The sequence below is a fragment of the Sinohyriopsis cumingii genome, chromosome 13, assembly GCF_028554795.1.
Source record: "Sinohyriopsis cumingii isolate HCF-2022 chromosome 13, ASM2855479v2, whole genome shotgun sequence".
NCBI classification, from domain to species: domain Eukaryota; kingdom Metazoa; phylum Mollusca; class Bivalvia; order Unionida; family Unionidae; genus Sinohyriopsis; species Sinohyriopsis cumingii.
In genome coordinates, this window is record NC_142973.1 from 14423512 (window position 1) to 14441832 (window position 18321).

The 18321-nt window shown below is 37.9% G+C and overlaps 1 protein-coding gene across 1 annotated transcript in view; it reads right to left on the reverse strand.

Moving 5' to 3' along the window:
- The window catches only part of LOC149784966 (uncharacterized), a 46058-nt gene extending 32786 nt beyond the window's left edge, over nucleotides 1-13272 (reverse strand). The window contains exons 1-4 of the mRNA XM_089978622.1: nucleotides 13197-13272; nucleotides 10247-10428; nucleotides 9314-9515; nucleotides 1187-1351 (exon numbers count right to left, since the gene is read on the reverse strand). Coding sequence (XP_089834748.1) covers nucleotides 1187-1351; nucleotides 9314-9515; nucleotides 10247-10428; nucleotides 13197-13254 — 607 coding nt within the window. The 5' untranslated portion in view covers nucleotides 13255-13272. The remainder of the gene's footprint in view (nucleotides 1-1186; nucleotides 1352-9313; nucleotides 9516-10246; nucleotides 10429-13196) is intronic.
- Between the last annotated feature and the right edge of the window lie 5049 nt (nucleotides 13273-18321).

Consider the following 18321-nt stretch of genomic DNA (forward strand, 5'->3'; position numbering starts at 1 on the left):
TATCACAACAATCACATGCATTTCTTTACATTACAACTCATACAAAGTACACAAATATTCAAATATCCATACTCTGATGTATCCATACATCCATATTAACTAATCTTACAAACTTCAATCATTTTCCAAATTCACAATTCAAGCATGTGCAAATTCTAACATATCACATGAATAAATGCACTAGTTTACTACGAAGTAATCTAATAGCGAATCACAAAATTAATTCTAACCACAAGCTAACAATCTACATAATTCTCTACATAATACTCAGACTCATTCCTCAAACATGCATGTAAATTAACATTACAAAGGTAATTCTATGTACTAAATAAAGCTAGCAACTAAGTATACATACTACACATAATTACAATAACAATGCCATAATATTCTGCAAAAAATGAAAAATACCTTACTGACCTTTATGAAGCTTTGCTTTCCTTAGAATCTGTTTCTAAGTTTTCCTGCCAAATTACGAGTGGCTTATTCGGAGTAATCCTATTTGCTCAGCAATCTTCCCAGGCAAACAAAATTTTTGCCTGCTAGTTAGAAGTTATAATTCGGATCAAAACTGTTATTACACCATCCATCTTAATTCCGATTGGATGTCGCTTTGATTCGATCCATCAAACTTAGCGGACAATGTCCTTCTCGCTATCTGTCCACATGGGGACAGATTTAGAACATGCTCTGGTCCTTGCGGGTTCCTCTGATCTTTGTAACACATAGGTGGGAAGATCTAACGCCTATGCTGATTTAAGATGCCGGGTCGTCTATCTGGTCATGGTAACCTTGTGTAAGAGATTAACCTTAGCCTGTGGCATGTTCAGACATCAAACATGGCTTGTAATAATACCTTAGTTTATACACGACATAAAATGGTGGTTGAGCAAACGTGACAACACCACTATGATAAAGTAGTCCACCAATATTATTAAAGATGATAGTCACAAAAATTAATTTTTGAATCTTTTCTATCAAAGTTAATACATATTTCATGTTTTTGTATAGTAAGTCATATAAGACAACCAACATTGCATGGCATTTTATAAATTACCCATACTAGGAATGAGCCAGTTAACTGCATATTGTCTGTAGCCAGTGAAATAATAAAATGCAAAGTAAGGTTAACTGACATGTGAAGCCTATCAATTGTTACCTACCGTATATAACTACTGGACATACTTACCACCATGCTGTGCTGCATAATGTAATGGGGTTTTGCCAGCATAACATCTACAGTCTAGATCCACTCCATGATCAAAAAGAAACTGGAGAACTCTTTTGTGATTCCTCATTGCAGCCAGGTGGGCTGGTTGTCTACCCTTGGCATCCTCTGAAACCAGGTCTGCTCCTGTTATAGACACACATTGCAAGCACATTAACATGATCAGAAGTACAGCAGATTCAGGTTAAAGAGTTATATGAACTTATTGTAAAGAAAAGCTGATCCAGTCTACAGCAATGAAGGTAATCAATAAAGGAAATGTTAAGTACTATAGTGGTAAACAGGCATTGAATACATAGAGGTTGGTCAAAACATTGACTACATACAACCTGGTGTCAAGGCATTGAATGCAGAGGTTGGTGTCAAGGCATTGAATACATAGAGGCTGGTGTCAAGACATTGAATACATAGAGGCTGGTTTCAAGGCATTGAATACATAGAGGCTGATGTCAAGGCATTGAATACATAGAGGTTGGTGTCAAGGCACTGAATACATAGAGGCCCGTATCAAGGCACTGAATACATATAAGCTGGTGTCAAGGCTTTAAAAGCATAGATGCTGGTGTTAAGGCATTGAACACATAGAAGCTGGTGTCAAGGCATTAAAAACAGAGATGCTGGTATCAAGACATTGACTAAATAGAGGCTGGTGTCAAGGCATTGACTACATAGAGGCTGGTATCAAGGCATTGACAACACAGAGGCTGGTATCAAGGCATTGAATACATAGTGGCTGGTGTCAAGACACTAAATACACAGAAGCTGGTTTCAAGGCACTAAATACACAGAGGCTGGTTTCAAGGCAATGAATACATAGAGGTTGGTGTCAAGACATTGAATACACAGAGGTCAGTATCAAGGCACTGAATACATAGAGGCTGGTGTCAAGGCATTAAAAACATAGATGTTGGTGTCAAGGCATTGACTACATAGAGGATGGTATTAAGGCATTGACTACACAGAGGTTGGTATCAAGGCATTGAATGCATAGAGGCTGGTGTCAAGACACTAAATACACAGTGGCTGGTTTCAAGGCATTAAATACACAGAGGCTGGTTTCAAGACATTGAATACATGGAGGTTGGTGTCAAGGCATTGAATACATAGAGGCTGGTGTCAAGGCATTGACTACATAGAGGGTGGTGTCAAGGCATTGACTACATAGAGGCTGGTATTAAGGCATTGACTACAAAAAGGCTGGCATCAAGGCATTGAATACATAGAGGCTGGTATTAAGGCATTGACTACATAGAGGCTGGCATCAAGGCATTGAATACATAGAGGCTGGTATCAAGGAATTGAATACATAGAGGTGGGTGTCAAGGCATTGAATACATAGAGGCTGGTGTCAAGGCATTGAATACATAGAGGGTGGTATCAAGGCACTGAATATATAGAACCTTGTGTCAAGGCATTGAATACATAGAGGCTGCTATTAAGGCATTGAATACATAGAGGGTGGTATCAACGCATTGAATATATAGAAGCTGGTATCAAGGCATTAAATTCATAGAGGCTGGTGTCAAAACACAATAAAACAAGGTCATGGATTGCATGTGGAGCTCATGATCAAACCATTGGTGAAAACTTTAACCAAAAACCTTAACAAAAATGTTGCCAGTTTTGCCAGTGATGCCTGCACCAGAAAAGTGATTGCATATCTAGCTTTGGGGCTTGACAAGAAACCTGATTACTTACAATTTCACCCTAAAACTATATAGATCTAATGTCTTAACTAAACTTATCGCTCATCTAGAAGTTTTGGAATAACATTTCAGCACAATAATTATAATTCTAGCACTTCGAATATTATTTTGTTACTATCTAAAATTTGACTCCAATGGAAAAACTTTTCAGTAATAAAAGTTATCTTATGAAGTGGTGTTATACCTTGTTTCTTGATGGACTTTTGAATTCAAAATTAAGTTTTGATGGACTTTTAGAGTTATAATCATGTATTGATGGACTTTTTAGTGATAAATAAGTCTTGATGGACTTTTATAGTGTTGTTGTTGTTGTTGTTGGGTTTTGCGCCATTTTTCAGCACACGATAGGCTATACATGGCGGCCAGTATTAATGGTGGAGGAAGAACCCAGGAAATCCCCAGAAAGAACCACCGACCCACGAGAAGCTACTGGCAAGCTTTCTCACATACCCACATTGGCTGAATCCAAGACTTGAGCCCACACAGACAGAGGTGAGATGGCAGTGATCCGTAACGGAGAGTGCTTTAGACCATTCGGCCACTCAGGGCCCCACTTTTATAGTGAAAAATAAGTATTGATGGACTTTGTATTGATAGTCAAGTCCTGATGGACTTTGTAATGTTAATCAATTTTTTATGGACATTTGCAGTAATAATAATGTCTTGATCAACTTTATAGTGTTTTATTGGCTTGACAAATATTCATCAAAATCACACATTTGTTTTTCCCCAAAGTCACCCTTTTGTTAAATCTTTTCTTAGTGAAAATCACAATGATGACAACATGAAAGACCAAAAGTATATCTGTACATGACACTGACAAACAGCTTATTTAATGCTGTTTCATGTAAGTTCTTATTGTACATACTTATAAGTTGAGTCCAAAAAACTCACACCTACTACCTTCTCATTACCAATCTTAGGAGTTTAGTCTGAGCAAAACATAACTGTTTGTTCCCATTTGTGAGGAGGTCTGGGAGGGTTTTACAGTAAGGTGATTTGGCAAGTATTCTCAGTGAAAAGATAATTTACAGAAAAATTTGCTTTCTCTGTTGAAATATTTTCCACAGTCACATTAACATTAAGAGAAGTGGTAATACGAGAGAAAAAACTCAGCTAACTTAGGGACTGTGCACTCATTGGGACAATATTGTTGACCTTTCATAAGTCCATGTGTCACTTTCCTTATAAGCCTACAAGGTGGAGGGCCTACTAGCTAATTAAATTCTCTCCACAATCAAAGGCTAAAATTCATTTCCTCACAGGACTCTCCACACAAGAGTGAGACATGAATAAGGAGCCTGGAAGGGTTGGAACACGTTTGGCTGTGGGTGTCTGAGCAGGTTCAGCAGAGATTTTCCTGGGAGCTATTTCTAGACCAAAGAGATCATCGATTCAGTACAAGTCTAACCCTTGAGAAGCCATCAGAATAGCTTTACAGTTCTGAACTCTTAGTTTTGTACTAAGAACATGGTGATAGCAAGAACACGGTGAAAGTGTCATGCTGACATAGGATCCAAATGTTTCCACATGATTTATAATTTATCCACATCCCAGGCATCCAGATCTGGGACTGGAGAGACAAAGGTGGGCAGTTTGTGAATCCACCTTGTCATAAAGAGGTCTCTTGTGGGATGACCCCACCACCTCCAGTGCAAAAATCCAATGAAAGATCAGTTGATAAACTGACCACACTCATTACGAATGATTTAGCCCCTTCTTGATAGTGAGTCAGATGACATCACTCCTGCCCTTCACCTTAATTGTAAGTTTGGAAGACAATGTCCAGGTATGTTGCAGTCACTGTTGACAAGGTCAATCAGAGAGAATGACTAGGCAGCTGATAATTTTTGTGAATGCCCATGGACTGATGTAAATATCAAATATGAGTCCACAAAATTAGTATATTTTTCCTTGGTAGACAAACCAAAGAACTTGCATGAGGCCAGGTGAAAAGAGAAATAGAAATATTTGCCAGCCAATTCTACACTGGCTGAAAATTTGTCCTTTATGATCTTAATCCTGATTGATCATGCTATTTACATCTTTTATTTCATCACAGCAATATGCTTGTTGATATGGCTGGGGTCAATGACCATCCTGAGGTTTCCATTGACTTTTGGCACTAGAAAGAGGCTGGATTAAAACCACAGACTGTTTAGCTTCTTACCCATCTCCACCATCTGCTTGTTGAGTGGTCTCTATGCATTATTTAGTATTTCTCTAAATCTGATGCCATGTCTGCCAAGAAAAGGGAAGAGGACATGGTTGGCCAAATGAAATCTGAAAAACAATGAAATTGTTTTTCAAATATATTTCAATCTAACACTGATGAATATGAAGGAGTCTTGGGACAAAATGGTAGGCTATCTGAGAGCAGTTGAAGTCCATGGCAATTGTTGGGAGGCTTGATTCTTGATTGAATTTTGATTCTTATCCACTTTATTAAACTGTCTCCTGAACTCTGAGACCTGTTGCCACCTGAAATTTGATCAATCTGTTGGTGTTTCTGGCCTGTAATCAGCCTCTTAACACTTTGCCAATGATTATCTGGTCTGTAATCCGACTCTTATCACTTTGCCAATGATTATCTGGTTTGTAATCAGCCTCTTATCACTTTGCCAATGATTATCTGGTCTGTAATCAGCCTCTTATCACTTTGCTAATGATTATCTGGTCTGTAATCCGACTCTTATCACTTTGCCAATAATTATCTGGTCTGTAATCAGCCTCTCTTATCACTTTGCCAATGATTATGTGGTCTGTAATCAGCCTCTTATATCACTTTGCTAATGATTATCTGGTCTGTAATCAGCCTCTTATCACTTTGCCAATGATTATCTCTCCATTAAGGTTGAAACTGATTTGAGCTGATCACTGTAGATGGTGGTAATGCCAGTTGGAAGGGCAGTTCCTGTGATGCCTCCATCTTTACTTCCTCCATCCCATGATGAATGGCAACCAAAAACCTGTACCATGGAAAACCTATGAATGATCATAGATCTAATTTTTTGGCATTATACAGAAAGAGGGATGTTGGTTCTCATCTTCCAAGTCTGTTAATCTCTTGATCTTTTAGGTCTGGTTCACAGTTGGTGGTGGCAGGTATTCAGAAGTTGCCAACAAATGATATATTTCCTTGACAGCTACTTTAAAACTAAATGCAGTTCATACTAAATGCAGTTCATTCTATAGTGGAATCTGAGTATTTTAGATCACTTAGATTATCTCAAACCACACTGCATGGTTTATCCTCATCAGGGTTTACGTGCATGTCCATGTAGAATGTCCCCATGGATGTGGCACTGTCGTTGTCTCTAAGGGTATAATGGTATCACACCAACAGATAAGTGACTTGGTGGTTGAGTCAAGACAGGCAAGATTTGCCAGTATGGTCTGAGAGTATGATGAGAAGTTGGCATGTTTGTCGGCTGGGCAGTTGGTTGGATGGTTGGCTTTGGAACCATCTGTATGTAAGGTGCAGTAAAATTGCCAGACTGATTAGCCTGATCTCCGTATGGTTCCACATACCACATCACTGTCTACCAGTGTGTATCTTGGCTTACCAAAGTGATTAATCTTTGCTCACTAGACAATAGATATTGCTAGACAGACTGCTACACTGACTGGTTGGCAGCCAGAGAGTGGCATCATATGGCATGAAGGGATTTTGAAATGATCAGGATCCAAGAAATACTACATGCACCTGGACTTAGAGTCCAAAAGACCATGCTTGGATGTGCAGAGGGAATGCCCTCTGAGTAAATCTGGTATGGGATGACACTACCCCATACGCTCCAAACTATCAATGGAGGTTTGCAATGGAAGTATGGACAAAATCTGTTACAAGGCCTCCAGTACTGGTCAATGCATCAGAGACTCTAATACCTTCTGGAGATGGCAACTCTGCAACCCTATGTTACTCTAATTCATCAGCTGTAATTATCACAGTCAGCATTGTACACCTAAATTCTTTTGAATGGGGTGGGGACAGCTCATAATGTCATCCCTCAGTATGCTAGCAATTAATGCCATCTTGGGTAAAGGTTCAATATATTGCACTGCTCCAGACTAGACTTCACACATCTCTTCTTGGTATTGAAGCTTTCCCACAACACACTGGATCAAGCATCTTCTGACCGTAGTGTGTACACACAATGCATGCTTGAGAATTTTGTGGAAGCAAGACACATCTCATGTGTGTCCTCATCAGCATTCAATTTATTTCACTTTGCATGTTTTGTTGCCATTGCTTAACTGAAATGACAAGAAAACAACAACAAATAAAATTGGAAAACAATAACCTGAAAGTGTTCGCAAATCACAATAACAACAACCATAACTTAGGTTAGTGAAAATCTATATGCAATGAACACAAATAAACAGCCATCAATGAGACTGTACTGGAGCACAAGCTTAGAATAAATGAAGTCAACAAATGCAAAAGAATTAGATCATAAGTTGAAAATAATGCAGCAAATACCTCACTAGACACTAACACACTGTTGTTTGTCCTTCAAGTGTATAGATGACACCAGTAACTGGTTTGCTTTCTGTAAGTATGAAATTAGCTGATCAGGCCAATTTGTGCTCTAAATTGTTTGTATCACACTGCACAGGAGATGCCGCTTGGAGTTGTTTGATCAATTGCTGCAGTTCTGATCATGCCTCTTTACTGCCTCTGCAATTCTCTTCCATTAAAATAAAAGTCTGTAGTTCAAGACTCCGCCAGGTGAAGCAATTCTGTGATAAATCATCCCGTGACACAGGGTCAATGTTGAAATGTTTCAATGATGACTTGAGAGAATATCTGAAACCCTTCTTATGAGATCACTTTCCTCCTTCAGCTCACAGCAGAAAATCTTCTTTAAGTACTTGCTCTTCTGACATCCTGTAAATGTGACCTGCCCATCTCTTCTGTGTTCTCATGTGGACGCCTCAAAAGCCTGCATCTGCGAGAACCTGTGAGTCTGGGACCCTGTCCTGCCATCTTATCCTCACTAATCTCCTCAGGCATCCCATCTGAAAAAGGTTCAACTTCTTACCATGGCATCTGTACACCATCCAGGTTTTGTATGCAAAGAGCAGTGTCAGCAGCACACTGGTTTTGTGTACCTTCAGTTTTGTTTGCAGGCTGATACCTCTGTACACATTTGCTCACAGTCTGCCATATGCCACACTTGCTCTAGCAATTCTGGCATTAGTTTCATCATTGATGTGAAATGTATGTGTGGGTAAATTTGTTCACTACCATGAGGGTTTGATAATTTATTGTGATGGTAGGCTCTGTATATGGCTTTCTGGTGCAGGTTGGTGCTTCCTCTCTGTCTTCTTGATACCGATTGTGACACTGAAATTATCACAGGGTGAAGAGAAAAGGTCCATACTCTGTTGCATTGCAGACTTAGATTTGGCATTCAGGAAACAGTCATCAGCAAATAGAAGACCATGAACAGTCACTTCCTGTAACTTAGTCTTTGCCTGTAATCTCCTCAGATGGAAGAGCTTGCCATCAGTTGTTGATGTTTTCTGCCCATCCTTGTAGTCTCTATAAGGCAGCATTGTTCTCATCAAACCAATTGTGATGTTTACTTGTGATGGGATCATGAGTTTTGGACATAGCTGAGTACACAGAGCCACTGAACTATGCCCAGTTTTCCTCAACATTTTGTTGTGGTTTGGCAGGTGGAAAACTGTGTTGGTTATTAGATATTCATGTTCAGCGCATTTCCTCAGTAAGAGGAATCTGTTGTTGTATTTTCCTCAGTCACTTGTGCGAGTGATACCTGACCATGTCTGGAGGTCTGTGCCAAGTCTAGCATTGAAGTCACCAACGTTTAACAGTCACGTGCAATTCGCACTAATATAATAACTTTCTGGATGGATGGGTGGAAATCACAAAGATATTCATAGGATATCAGGAGGTCTTGCAATGCTAAATTCATAGCACTGAGTGAAAGATTAAAACTTGTGTCTAGTGGTGATGATGGAAAGGTAATGGGTAAGAGTTTCTTCCCTTGGTCTATTATAAAGACTGAAAATATGATTTTTTTCATCTTTTCAGGAGGGCTGAATTTGGGAGGTAGTGGAGATTATTCCTAATGTGAATATGATCAGGAAACATATTCAAAGCATTTAGACGGTAAATCCTGCCTTGGGAGACTTCCATTTCTTGAAATGCATGGTCTATTAAATTAGGTCATTAATATATACAAAAACTGAGCCAGGCATTAATGATAGGTCTTGAGTGACCAGTGGTCTCCCCAAAAACATGGCATTTCAAATTATATTTAACTAGATCTTACTTTACTTTATCATGCAGCCTGATAACTGTTTCGATAAAAGTAATCTTCTAAACAATAAACTTATTCAAGGCAGTCACCTTTTTCTGCAAGGAGTCGCAGACATTTTGTCTCCCCATTGTATGCTGCAATGTGTGCTGGCATCTGACCATCCCGATCCTTGAGACTGACTTGGTTTGTATACTGTAGTAGGAGTTTGAGGGTCTCCACATGACCCCCAACACACACTTCATGGAGTGTTGTTCTACCTGTGGACAACTGAGACAAGGGATCTGCCCCTCCCTAAAAGACAAAGAAAAGGACAGAAAGAAGACTGTAACACAATTAACCAAAAGTAAAAAGGTGTGATTTTAAAATCAATATGAACTATTAGAAATTTAAATCCTATTGTATCTAAGGAGGTTCCATGCAATTTAGTAACAACAAGAATTTCTTTGGAAGATTTTCACAACATGTTCAGATGGAGATTATAAATATTGCAGTAAATGAGGACATTAATTGTTTGTCTTGTCTATGTTTTGTATTTGCTTTTGAAAAAGACTCATTAAAAAGTCGAAAGCATTCAGGCTAGATAGATACTAGTTTTGCACTGTTCATTGTCAGTTTATTGTATTTATATATATATATATATAAAGCTAAATACAGTATACTTTTGGGGGGGAAAATGCTGTCCATCCTTACTCATCTGGACAAAAAAAGTGGTAAATATAAAAGGATGCAATGATCCTATCTAGTTTAAATACATATGCAGTCCCTTTTAGGTTATATGGTACTGTATGTGAGATAAGATTTCATGTTTAATAATTATTACCACACACTTAAATCTACAAAATGTGAGTTAAATGTGTCCTTTGAAAACTTTTGAGTTGACAATTGTCACAGCTGACAAAAGACTTCAGTGTAGGACCTCTGTGTGAATGACTGTCAATTGTCTGGCTGTGCTTTGATACACCGTATTTTGATTACACTTAACACAAATCATTTTAATTATTTTGATTTCTGCAATAAAGAACCTTCAGAAACTCTTCAACTACTGCAGTCTGTCCATAGGTACATGCTAGCATTAATGGAGTCTTTCCCAGCCCCTCTCGTTTTATCTTGACACCTGCAGGGTTTAATTTTGTGTTTTCCATTAGCTTTTTAACTGTTTCAACATCTCCCTTTTCAGTGGCTTCGCCAATGAGAGCAGTCAACTCTGAAATAAGCACAAGAATTATGATGTCCTTTGAAATTTGGCCAAAACAAATCATATACACCTGTATTACTAACATTCTCCAAAGGTATTTTAAAATAAATGAGCAAACTTCACAAACCATTTTGAATGTACAAAGGTACTTTTCTGGTTATGTTTATGAATCTCTTTTGCAGCAATATATTCAACTAGCTATTCTCTAATTCAAATGAAGGAAATATTTTCCCATGTGAGAAAATCATATTGGATACATTTTCCTACATCAGGGCATTCAATAACACAAGTAAACATCATCATGCTTGTAACTATATTGATATTTGCAAAGTTTCTAACAGTTTTACTATAAATAGCACAATTCTTTACCGGCATGTAAACAAATTTAAATTTGCAATAAATGCTGATTATCCTTTTGATGCATATTTAATTTTAAGATGTACAACCTTTAAAAACTATTCAATAATATATCCATTGCATATATCCAACAATGTCTACATGGAATTGCACCAGAGTATCTTCAGGACTTATTCAGGCCTTTTTCAACACAATACTAGTTGAGATCAATATCACATGGAAACCTTCTAGCACCAAAACCAAGAACAGAGCAATTAAAAAAGAGTTTCCAATACTCTGGTACAGTTCTGTGGAATAAGCTTCCACTACATGTAAAATCTGCTGAAAATATTAGAGTATTTAAGAAGAGATATCATGAGCATGTATGTGTTTCTAATAGATAATGGAATTTTGTATTTTAATACTAAACATGTTAAAATAAACAGTAATTATTGCTATCTTCATATAATGTGCATTGTTATACTCTCCTTACGAGGGCCTCAAGGGAGAACAGTCCTTGACTAATGAGTCACCCTCTATAAATAAGCATTATTATTATTATTATTATTATTATTATTATTAATTTCTTTTTGACCACAGGCACACTTTCTCAAAGTACCCACTCTTATAACTGTCTATTATATTTGATTATAGTTAATAACTCAGTAAAACATTGTCAAATTCTTTTTTGAAACTGATAAATCTTGCTACTATAACTGAAATCAAACATTGCCATTGCTAGTTTCCACACTGGCATGCTGTTAACATATCAATACAGTAAATCAATGGCCAGAACACTGTATAATATGGTCAAATCTGCTAATTATCAAACTCATTTGAGATCATTAAAAGATAAAATGGATGAATAAAACAAAAGATGCAAGTTCAAAAGAGATACATGGCTAGTCTAAGTCACTCAAAGACCATGCCTCTTAAAATATAGCCAAATCTGGTCATCACTAAACACACAGGAGAACTTGCTGAGGAGAATTACATAAGCAAATTTAGCTGAAATCAACAAAAAAATTGCATAATACAGTAATAAATAAATAAATAAACAAAAAAAATTAATAATAATACAAAAAATAGATAAACAGAAGAATTTCACAAAAAAACATGCAACACAAATCACCTCCTTTACAGGCAAATAATGACAAGCCCTTATACAAAACATTTCCATGGTATCACACAATATTTTTTGGCATAGAGAACTGCCAAGTCTGCACACACACCAGTCAGTACACACAAGTATTTGCTTTATATGCTTTGCCTTCTTCATGTTTTTGAGAATACAAATGGTAACTGAGATGAGTCAGCAAGAATGGTCACAAGAAATGTACACTTATTTCTCAGTTGTCTTAATCTTGCAGTACTTGCTACTTCTAATCTAAATAAATTGTCACATCATTTATAGTAGTCAATTTATTATTAGGAAGTATTTGATCTTAACTGATAACAAAAGTCTCAATAATGTTTCCTTTTCCATAAATAAATTTAAAAAAATGAATGAATGAATAATTTCACATATTTTCATTTTACTCCCCATCCAAATAAAAGACTCTTACATTTCATACCAAAAGCCAAATCTTGCCCCACTTGTCTGAATGAATTAGCCGAGTTGATGAAAGTTGCCGATGATACAACCCTAACTACATCATTGCCTTCATTTACATATCACATGCAGGTCTGTACAAATCCACTTGGCTGACACCCAGAACAAATAGTCTAATTAAAAAAATAATATTAGAACATACTGTATATGTGAAAAATTCCAAGTCCATTTTAGTGATTACCTTCTTTCTTGTGATTCTGTCCAACCACCCACTTTACCTTTTCAGAGGATAACTGGATATAAAACTTTACAGACTAATGACAATTGTAAATAGGTAAATACTTGTAAAATTATTAATTTATTTTGTTAAACTCTGATTCAGTGTATTATTAGTGTTATCATGTTTATTTCATAACCAGTTTGGGCCCTCATACTCGGTAATGTGATAATATATTTTGCCAAGATAGAAAAAAAATCTAATTTTAGGTGGTTGTCAGCACAGTTCCACTCGATGTTATTTCTTGCAACAACAAAAAATTGACAACATTTGTTAGATACAGGATTGGAGAGTGACGAAAATAAACAAGGCAGTTTTCATTAGCTGGTAAATCGATGTCTTTTATTTGTAATTTGTTTCTGTTTATGTACTGTAAGAATATGGGAAGCCGGGCTAAACTTGTATTGTTCACATTTTACGGAATACCCCTAAACTATTGAGCATGGACGCATCAGTAAGGATCAACGGTCCATGCTATGACAACGGTTATTACCACAAGAACCATGCAGAAAAAGAGTGGGTGGAAATACGGCTATAATTGAGTGCGCAGTCAAATTCATGACCTAGCCAGTGAACACTCTCAGCCTAATGTGAGAAACAGATCTGGCATACTTTCCCTTTCCTCCCGTTTACTGACAGTAGTGCTTGTGGCTGTGCTAGCTGACGCCATGTTGTTTATCTCTGCCAGGGAGAACGTTGTGCGGTAGTCGAAAGAAATAACTTCGCAACTTTATTACTGAGATAAATAATGTCAACATTATGTATCAATAAATAATAGTTCTTAATAGTTTACACTTTTCAATGGGTGTAATCCCTATTACAGTGGAAAGGAGTAATTGTTTTGTAGGCACAAGTTGGCGTAAAATATTTCCGTTACGGGGACGCTCGCCAGTTATTATGTACTTTCCAAAGAGGCGACGTATGCAAGGTGAAGTTGTTTGCATTTAAAACATGAACATTGGAGTGAATGTTGTCATACCTCTATATTACTTTAATGTAACGTGGCTGACATTTCTTTGGATATTTTACTTTTGGAAATTGTAAATGATCTAAGCTAACTGCTACCTGAACTGACTGCTCCCTTGTGCCCCAAAAATCAGCATGAATTTGTCTAAAGTACACTATCCTTGGCAGCTATTGAAATGGGGGAAATTAATTTTGCCTAACTAGACAATACCAGCTTCTGAAAATGCAATGAATGAATTACCAAATATATAAAATGTTAAAAAGAAGTTATCTGCTCTTCATTTTAAAAATACCATTTACTTCTCAAGTTCAGGAAGAAGTGAAAATGACCAAGTGGAGCTAGTACCATTTTGAAAGATTCACATCTAGAGTAAGGCCAAGCTGCCTAATCGATAACCCATATTACACCTATCAATCATACACCAAAATAAAGGGAATTAAAGGTTCTTTGAACTATACAAAGTCTGTTTTAAATAATCAGTATAACCAGTGTGGAAAGCCGGGAAATTCTTTTTCTTTACAATTCTGTAAAATACGAATCTTTAGAGCGCTACCTACATGACAATCGGAATGTGTTCGGCTACACCTTTTTGGTAGCTTCCGAATATATCGCGGGTTCGTTGATAATAATAATAATAATAATGAGGACTTTGTATAGCGCCTAATCTTTAGAAGCTCTACGCGCTTTACAACATTAGGCAACACATGTAAGATAAAAAGCATATAATGATATGATTACAAAAACAAACACCATGAAACTAGAAAACATTAAAAAAAAACATGCTGAGAATATTTAAGGTAGGAAACATTATTAGGTCTTTAAGTTTGTTCTTGCAGTCGAAATAAGTGAGTTTTGAGAGCCCTCTTGAAGGCGATCACTGTGTCTTTGTGTCTAAGTTCAGTGGGCAATTCATTCCACGTTGCTGAGCCCTGGTATGCAAAAGAACGCTGACCACATGACTTTGTTTTCATACTTGCAATAATGAGTATACGATTGTCAGAAGAGGATCGTAAGTATCTTGCTGGTGTGTACACATGGGTGAGATTGGATAGGTATGTTGGACTGGAGTCTGTCAGTGAAACGTAGCACAGAGAACAAATTTTGTGTTTGATTCTGGATCGAATGGATAGCCAGTGTAGGGTACAGAGCAGCGGGGAGGTGTGCTCTGATCGTGGTACTCTAAGTATGATCCAAGCAGCTGTGTTTTGAACTTTTTGAAGTTTCTGGAGTAGATATTGAGATGAACCAGACAGAACTGAGTTACAATAGTCCAGTCTCGAAAGTACTAATGAACACACAAGTGTTTTATTAGCATCAACTGAGCGATATTTGCGAATTGAGCTGATGCGTCTCAGCTCAAGATGTGCAGCCTTGCATATGTTCATGACATGCTGGTGCAATGTGAGAGTACTGTCCAGAGTAACACCTAGGTTTCGTACTGATTGTGTGAATTTAATGTTGGTGTTGCTGATATTTATTGTTTGAAGTAAAGGATATGAATGAGAAAGTCTTTGTGTTGTGATCAGAATGGCCTCAGTTTTATCATCATTCATCTGCAGCATGTTACATGTCATCCATGATTTCGCATCAGAAATGCACCTCTCTACACCTTGGATGGTAGCATCAACTTCAGTTGGGTGGCTAGATTTGTATATTTGGGTGTCATCAGCTACAATTGTTGAGACACTGGATGATGATCTATGACACTTGAGAGCGGCTGAGTGTATAGAATTAAGAGAACATGTCCAAGAACAGACCCCTATGGAACACCACAACATAGATTAACTGGGCTGGAAGTGTATTCCATTTGCAGATACAATTTGTATCATGTGAGTGTTGACCCAGAATTGTTAGCTGCACTTGGGTCTATCTGAAAAGTCCTTTCTGATGGATCAGGTGGCCGAGTAGATATGCTTTTTCCCCTGGATGTGAATGAAGATGGCAAAAACTGTGTGGAGACCGTAGGTCATTCGTTTAGGTGCAATAGGAACTGATGGCCATCCACTGTGTCCTGACTCGTCTCCAGGCGTCTCTACATTGCAGTGCAACTGGATTCAAAAAGGCCTGGACGAGAGTCTCTAATGGCTTTCCCACAATTTATTCCAACTTGTGAGCAAGTCATGAAGTTATTCCCCTCCTCCAAACCAGATACTTTCAGGTTATGTGGCGATGAGCGAGTGGCAAAACAGTAGGTGTGGATGCATTGGGAAATATAGCTGTAGACCTGCACACAGGTTGCTATGACATAGGATCGCTTTTCATTGGACCGAAGCAGTAGTGGAACTCGGCTGTCCCCTGGGCAACTGAACAGCCCTTTTAAGGCACTGATCACTGCCGCAGCATGAGGAAGGGACTAGAAAAAACGTCTACAACTTATTGCCTGCTTCACTTTAACACTGGTCAGCATACCGCGGCTTAAGGGAATTCCACCTTAGCTGTGAAAAATGTAACAAGAAGAAAAAAGTGACACAATTCACCATTTTTCATGGAACTTGCACACACTAAGGGACAATACATCGGCAGATAAACCAGAAAGATCGTGTTGGTAGATAAGTGAAACTTTCTTCTGGAGTGGCAGTAGAAAAGATAAGCGAAGTGAAACTGGTATTGTGTTTACCATCAAATCACAACTAATCAGCAAGCTCATAAATCTAACAAAGAGTACGAATGATAGACTAATGCAGCTGAGACTCCCACTGTATAGAAAAACACATACAAATATCATCAGCGCATATGCACTTTTATCACCAACCTAGATGAGAACTAGAACAAATTTTGTGAAGTTATTGCAAAAATACTGAAGTTACACAAGATCATCAATCTTGTTGGTATTAATGATAGAGTTGGTATAGATCACCAGATCTGGTTAGGTGTCATAGGCAAAATTGGTTTTGGCAGATGTGATAACAAATTATTCCTTCTAATTAAAAAATGAGCTCAACACGACCTCTTTATCACCAAAATAGTCTCCGCCTGCCAAAACCGAAAAAAAAGATTTATTTGGTTCACCCATGATTTCTACTAAGAACCTTTATAAACAGCATAGAACATCCCCCCCCCCTTTTAGAACATTTTGAAGAAGAAAAAAAAAATCGAAAAAACATAATTGCAAGAAACACCAGGCAAATGCAACAAGAAACCAGCGATGTAAAGCAAGCAGGACCGTTCCTCCTTCCCACTAATGACAGCCAACCATTCAACTGTAGGGACCTTTATGGACCCACAGATTGAGGCCAAACTATCAGGGTTCCTTGAATCCATAAAAGCCTGGGGGAGGTGGCACCATCCCCTTCCCCAGGAACAACTAGCAGGCTGCGGTGCAGTCAGAAAAAAAGTGGCACATGCACAGTTGTGCGCACGCCACTATAATTAAACTCAACAACAACAAAAAGGAGAAGAGACATGAAGAATGTCCGAGTGACAAAGACCAAGGAAAGTGCAAAATGCTAGACTAACCACAGGAGTATACTCCTCAAGCTTAATATCAAGATTTAGCCTAGCAGACAACCACAGTTCAAAAATGTTCCCAAAAAGATTATTCCCTCCAAACTGAAACAGGAGAAAACCACACGGGCATTTGTCGAAGAACTGCAGTCAAATGGCTACAATCGACATGAACCCCGAAAATGTCGGAGTAAACTTGGCATCTTTCAGAGATGTGTACCTAACGACATCCAAAACTTTAGGTCCCAGCACACGTAAACTTCAAGATTGGTTTGATGAGAACGATACAGCCATACAGAGATTTTTTAATGTGAAATATCGGCTGGAGGAGGCCCGTTTAGAAGACAGCATTTCGTTATCAAAGAAAGCAGCTTTCAACAACATCGAGAGGACTGTCTAATGTAAATTCAGAGCGTTGCAAGACTAATGGCTGACAGGAAAGAAATGAAAAACTTCTATGATGTCTTGAAGACAATATATGGGCCAAAGTCATCAGGAATATCTCCAATAATGAGTGCAGATGGCCACACTAATTTCTTTTTCATTTCTTCCGTAACCTGGCTGGTCATGGGTGGAACTGATGACTTTGCAACAATCTCTTTCCATTTTTCCCTGTTCTCCACTGCTATTTGGGACTTTACAAAGTCCACGTCTTTCCACTCTTTGATGTTAAATTCCTATCCCTTCTTCTGTCCGCCTTGTTTTCTCTTTCCTATCACAGTGCCTTGTAGGATTGTCTTTGACAGACAAGATGAGCATGGGACGTTACCAAATGTATCCATTGAAATTCGCAGACCCGAAGCACAGAAAGATCTGCTCGATACGCCAAGGTGTAGATAGGGTTATCACATCGGAACTTTGGCTGGCGAAGATAAGTTTGCCTATATGGTCGGGCTCCTCCTGTTTACATATGGAACAAACCCTCCTTGAAGGAATTTGACATGGATCAAATTTTGTGTCTAGCGATATTTTCAACCCACAAAAGAAGCTTGACGATATCAGACGAGAGATATCCGATAAATAGGAGTGTCATTATAGGTACCGGCTATGTACAGGAGATGGATATTGGATCGATTCCATAAAAATCTGTACCAACTGAACTCAATTTTGATTTCAAACCTTCTCAAACATTTCTAGTAATTGACCTATTCCAAAAGTAGAAAATCTTTAGAGAAAATTCGTTGAGCCTATTCAGAAAAATAGAAGTTATCACAAAATTCTGTAGGGGATTATCTTTTAAGAGCATATATGGGCCCTACAATCCTTCGCTAAAAAAGATCTTGACATGGATCGTTTTCATATATTTTAAACTTAAGACAATGTTTC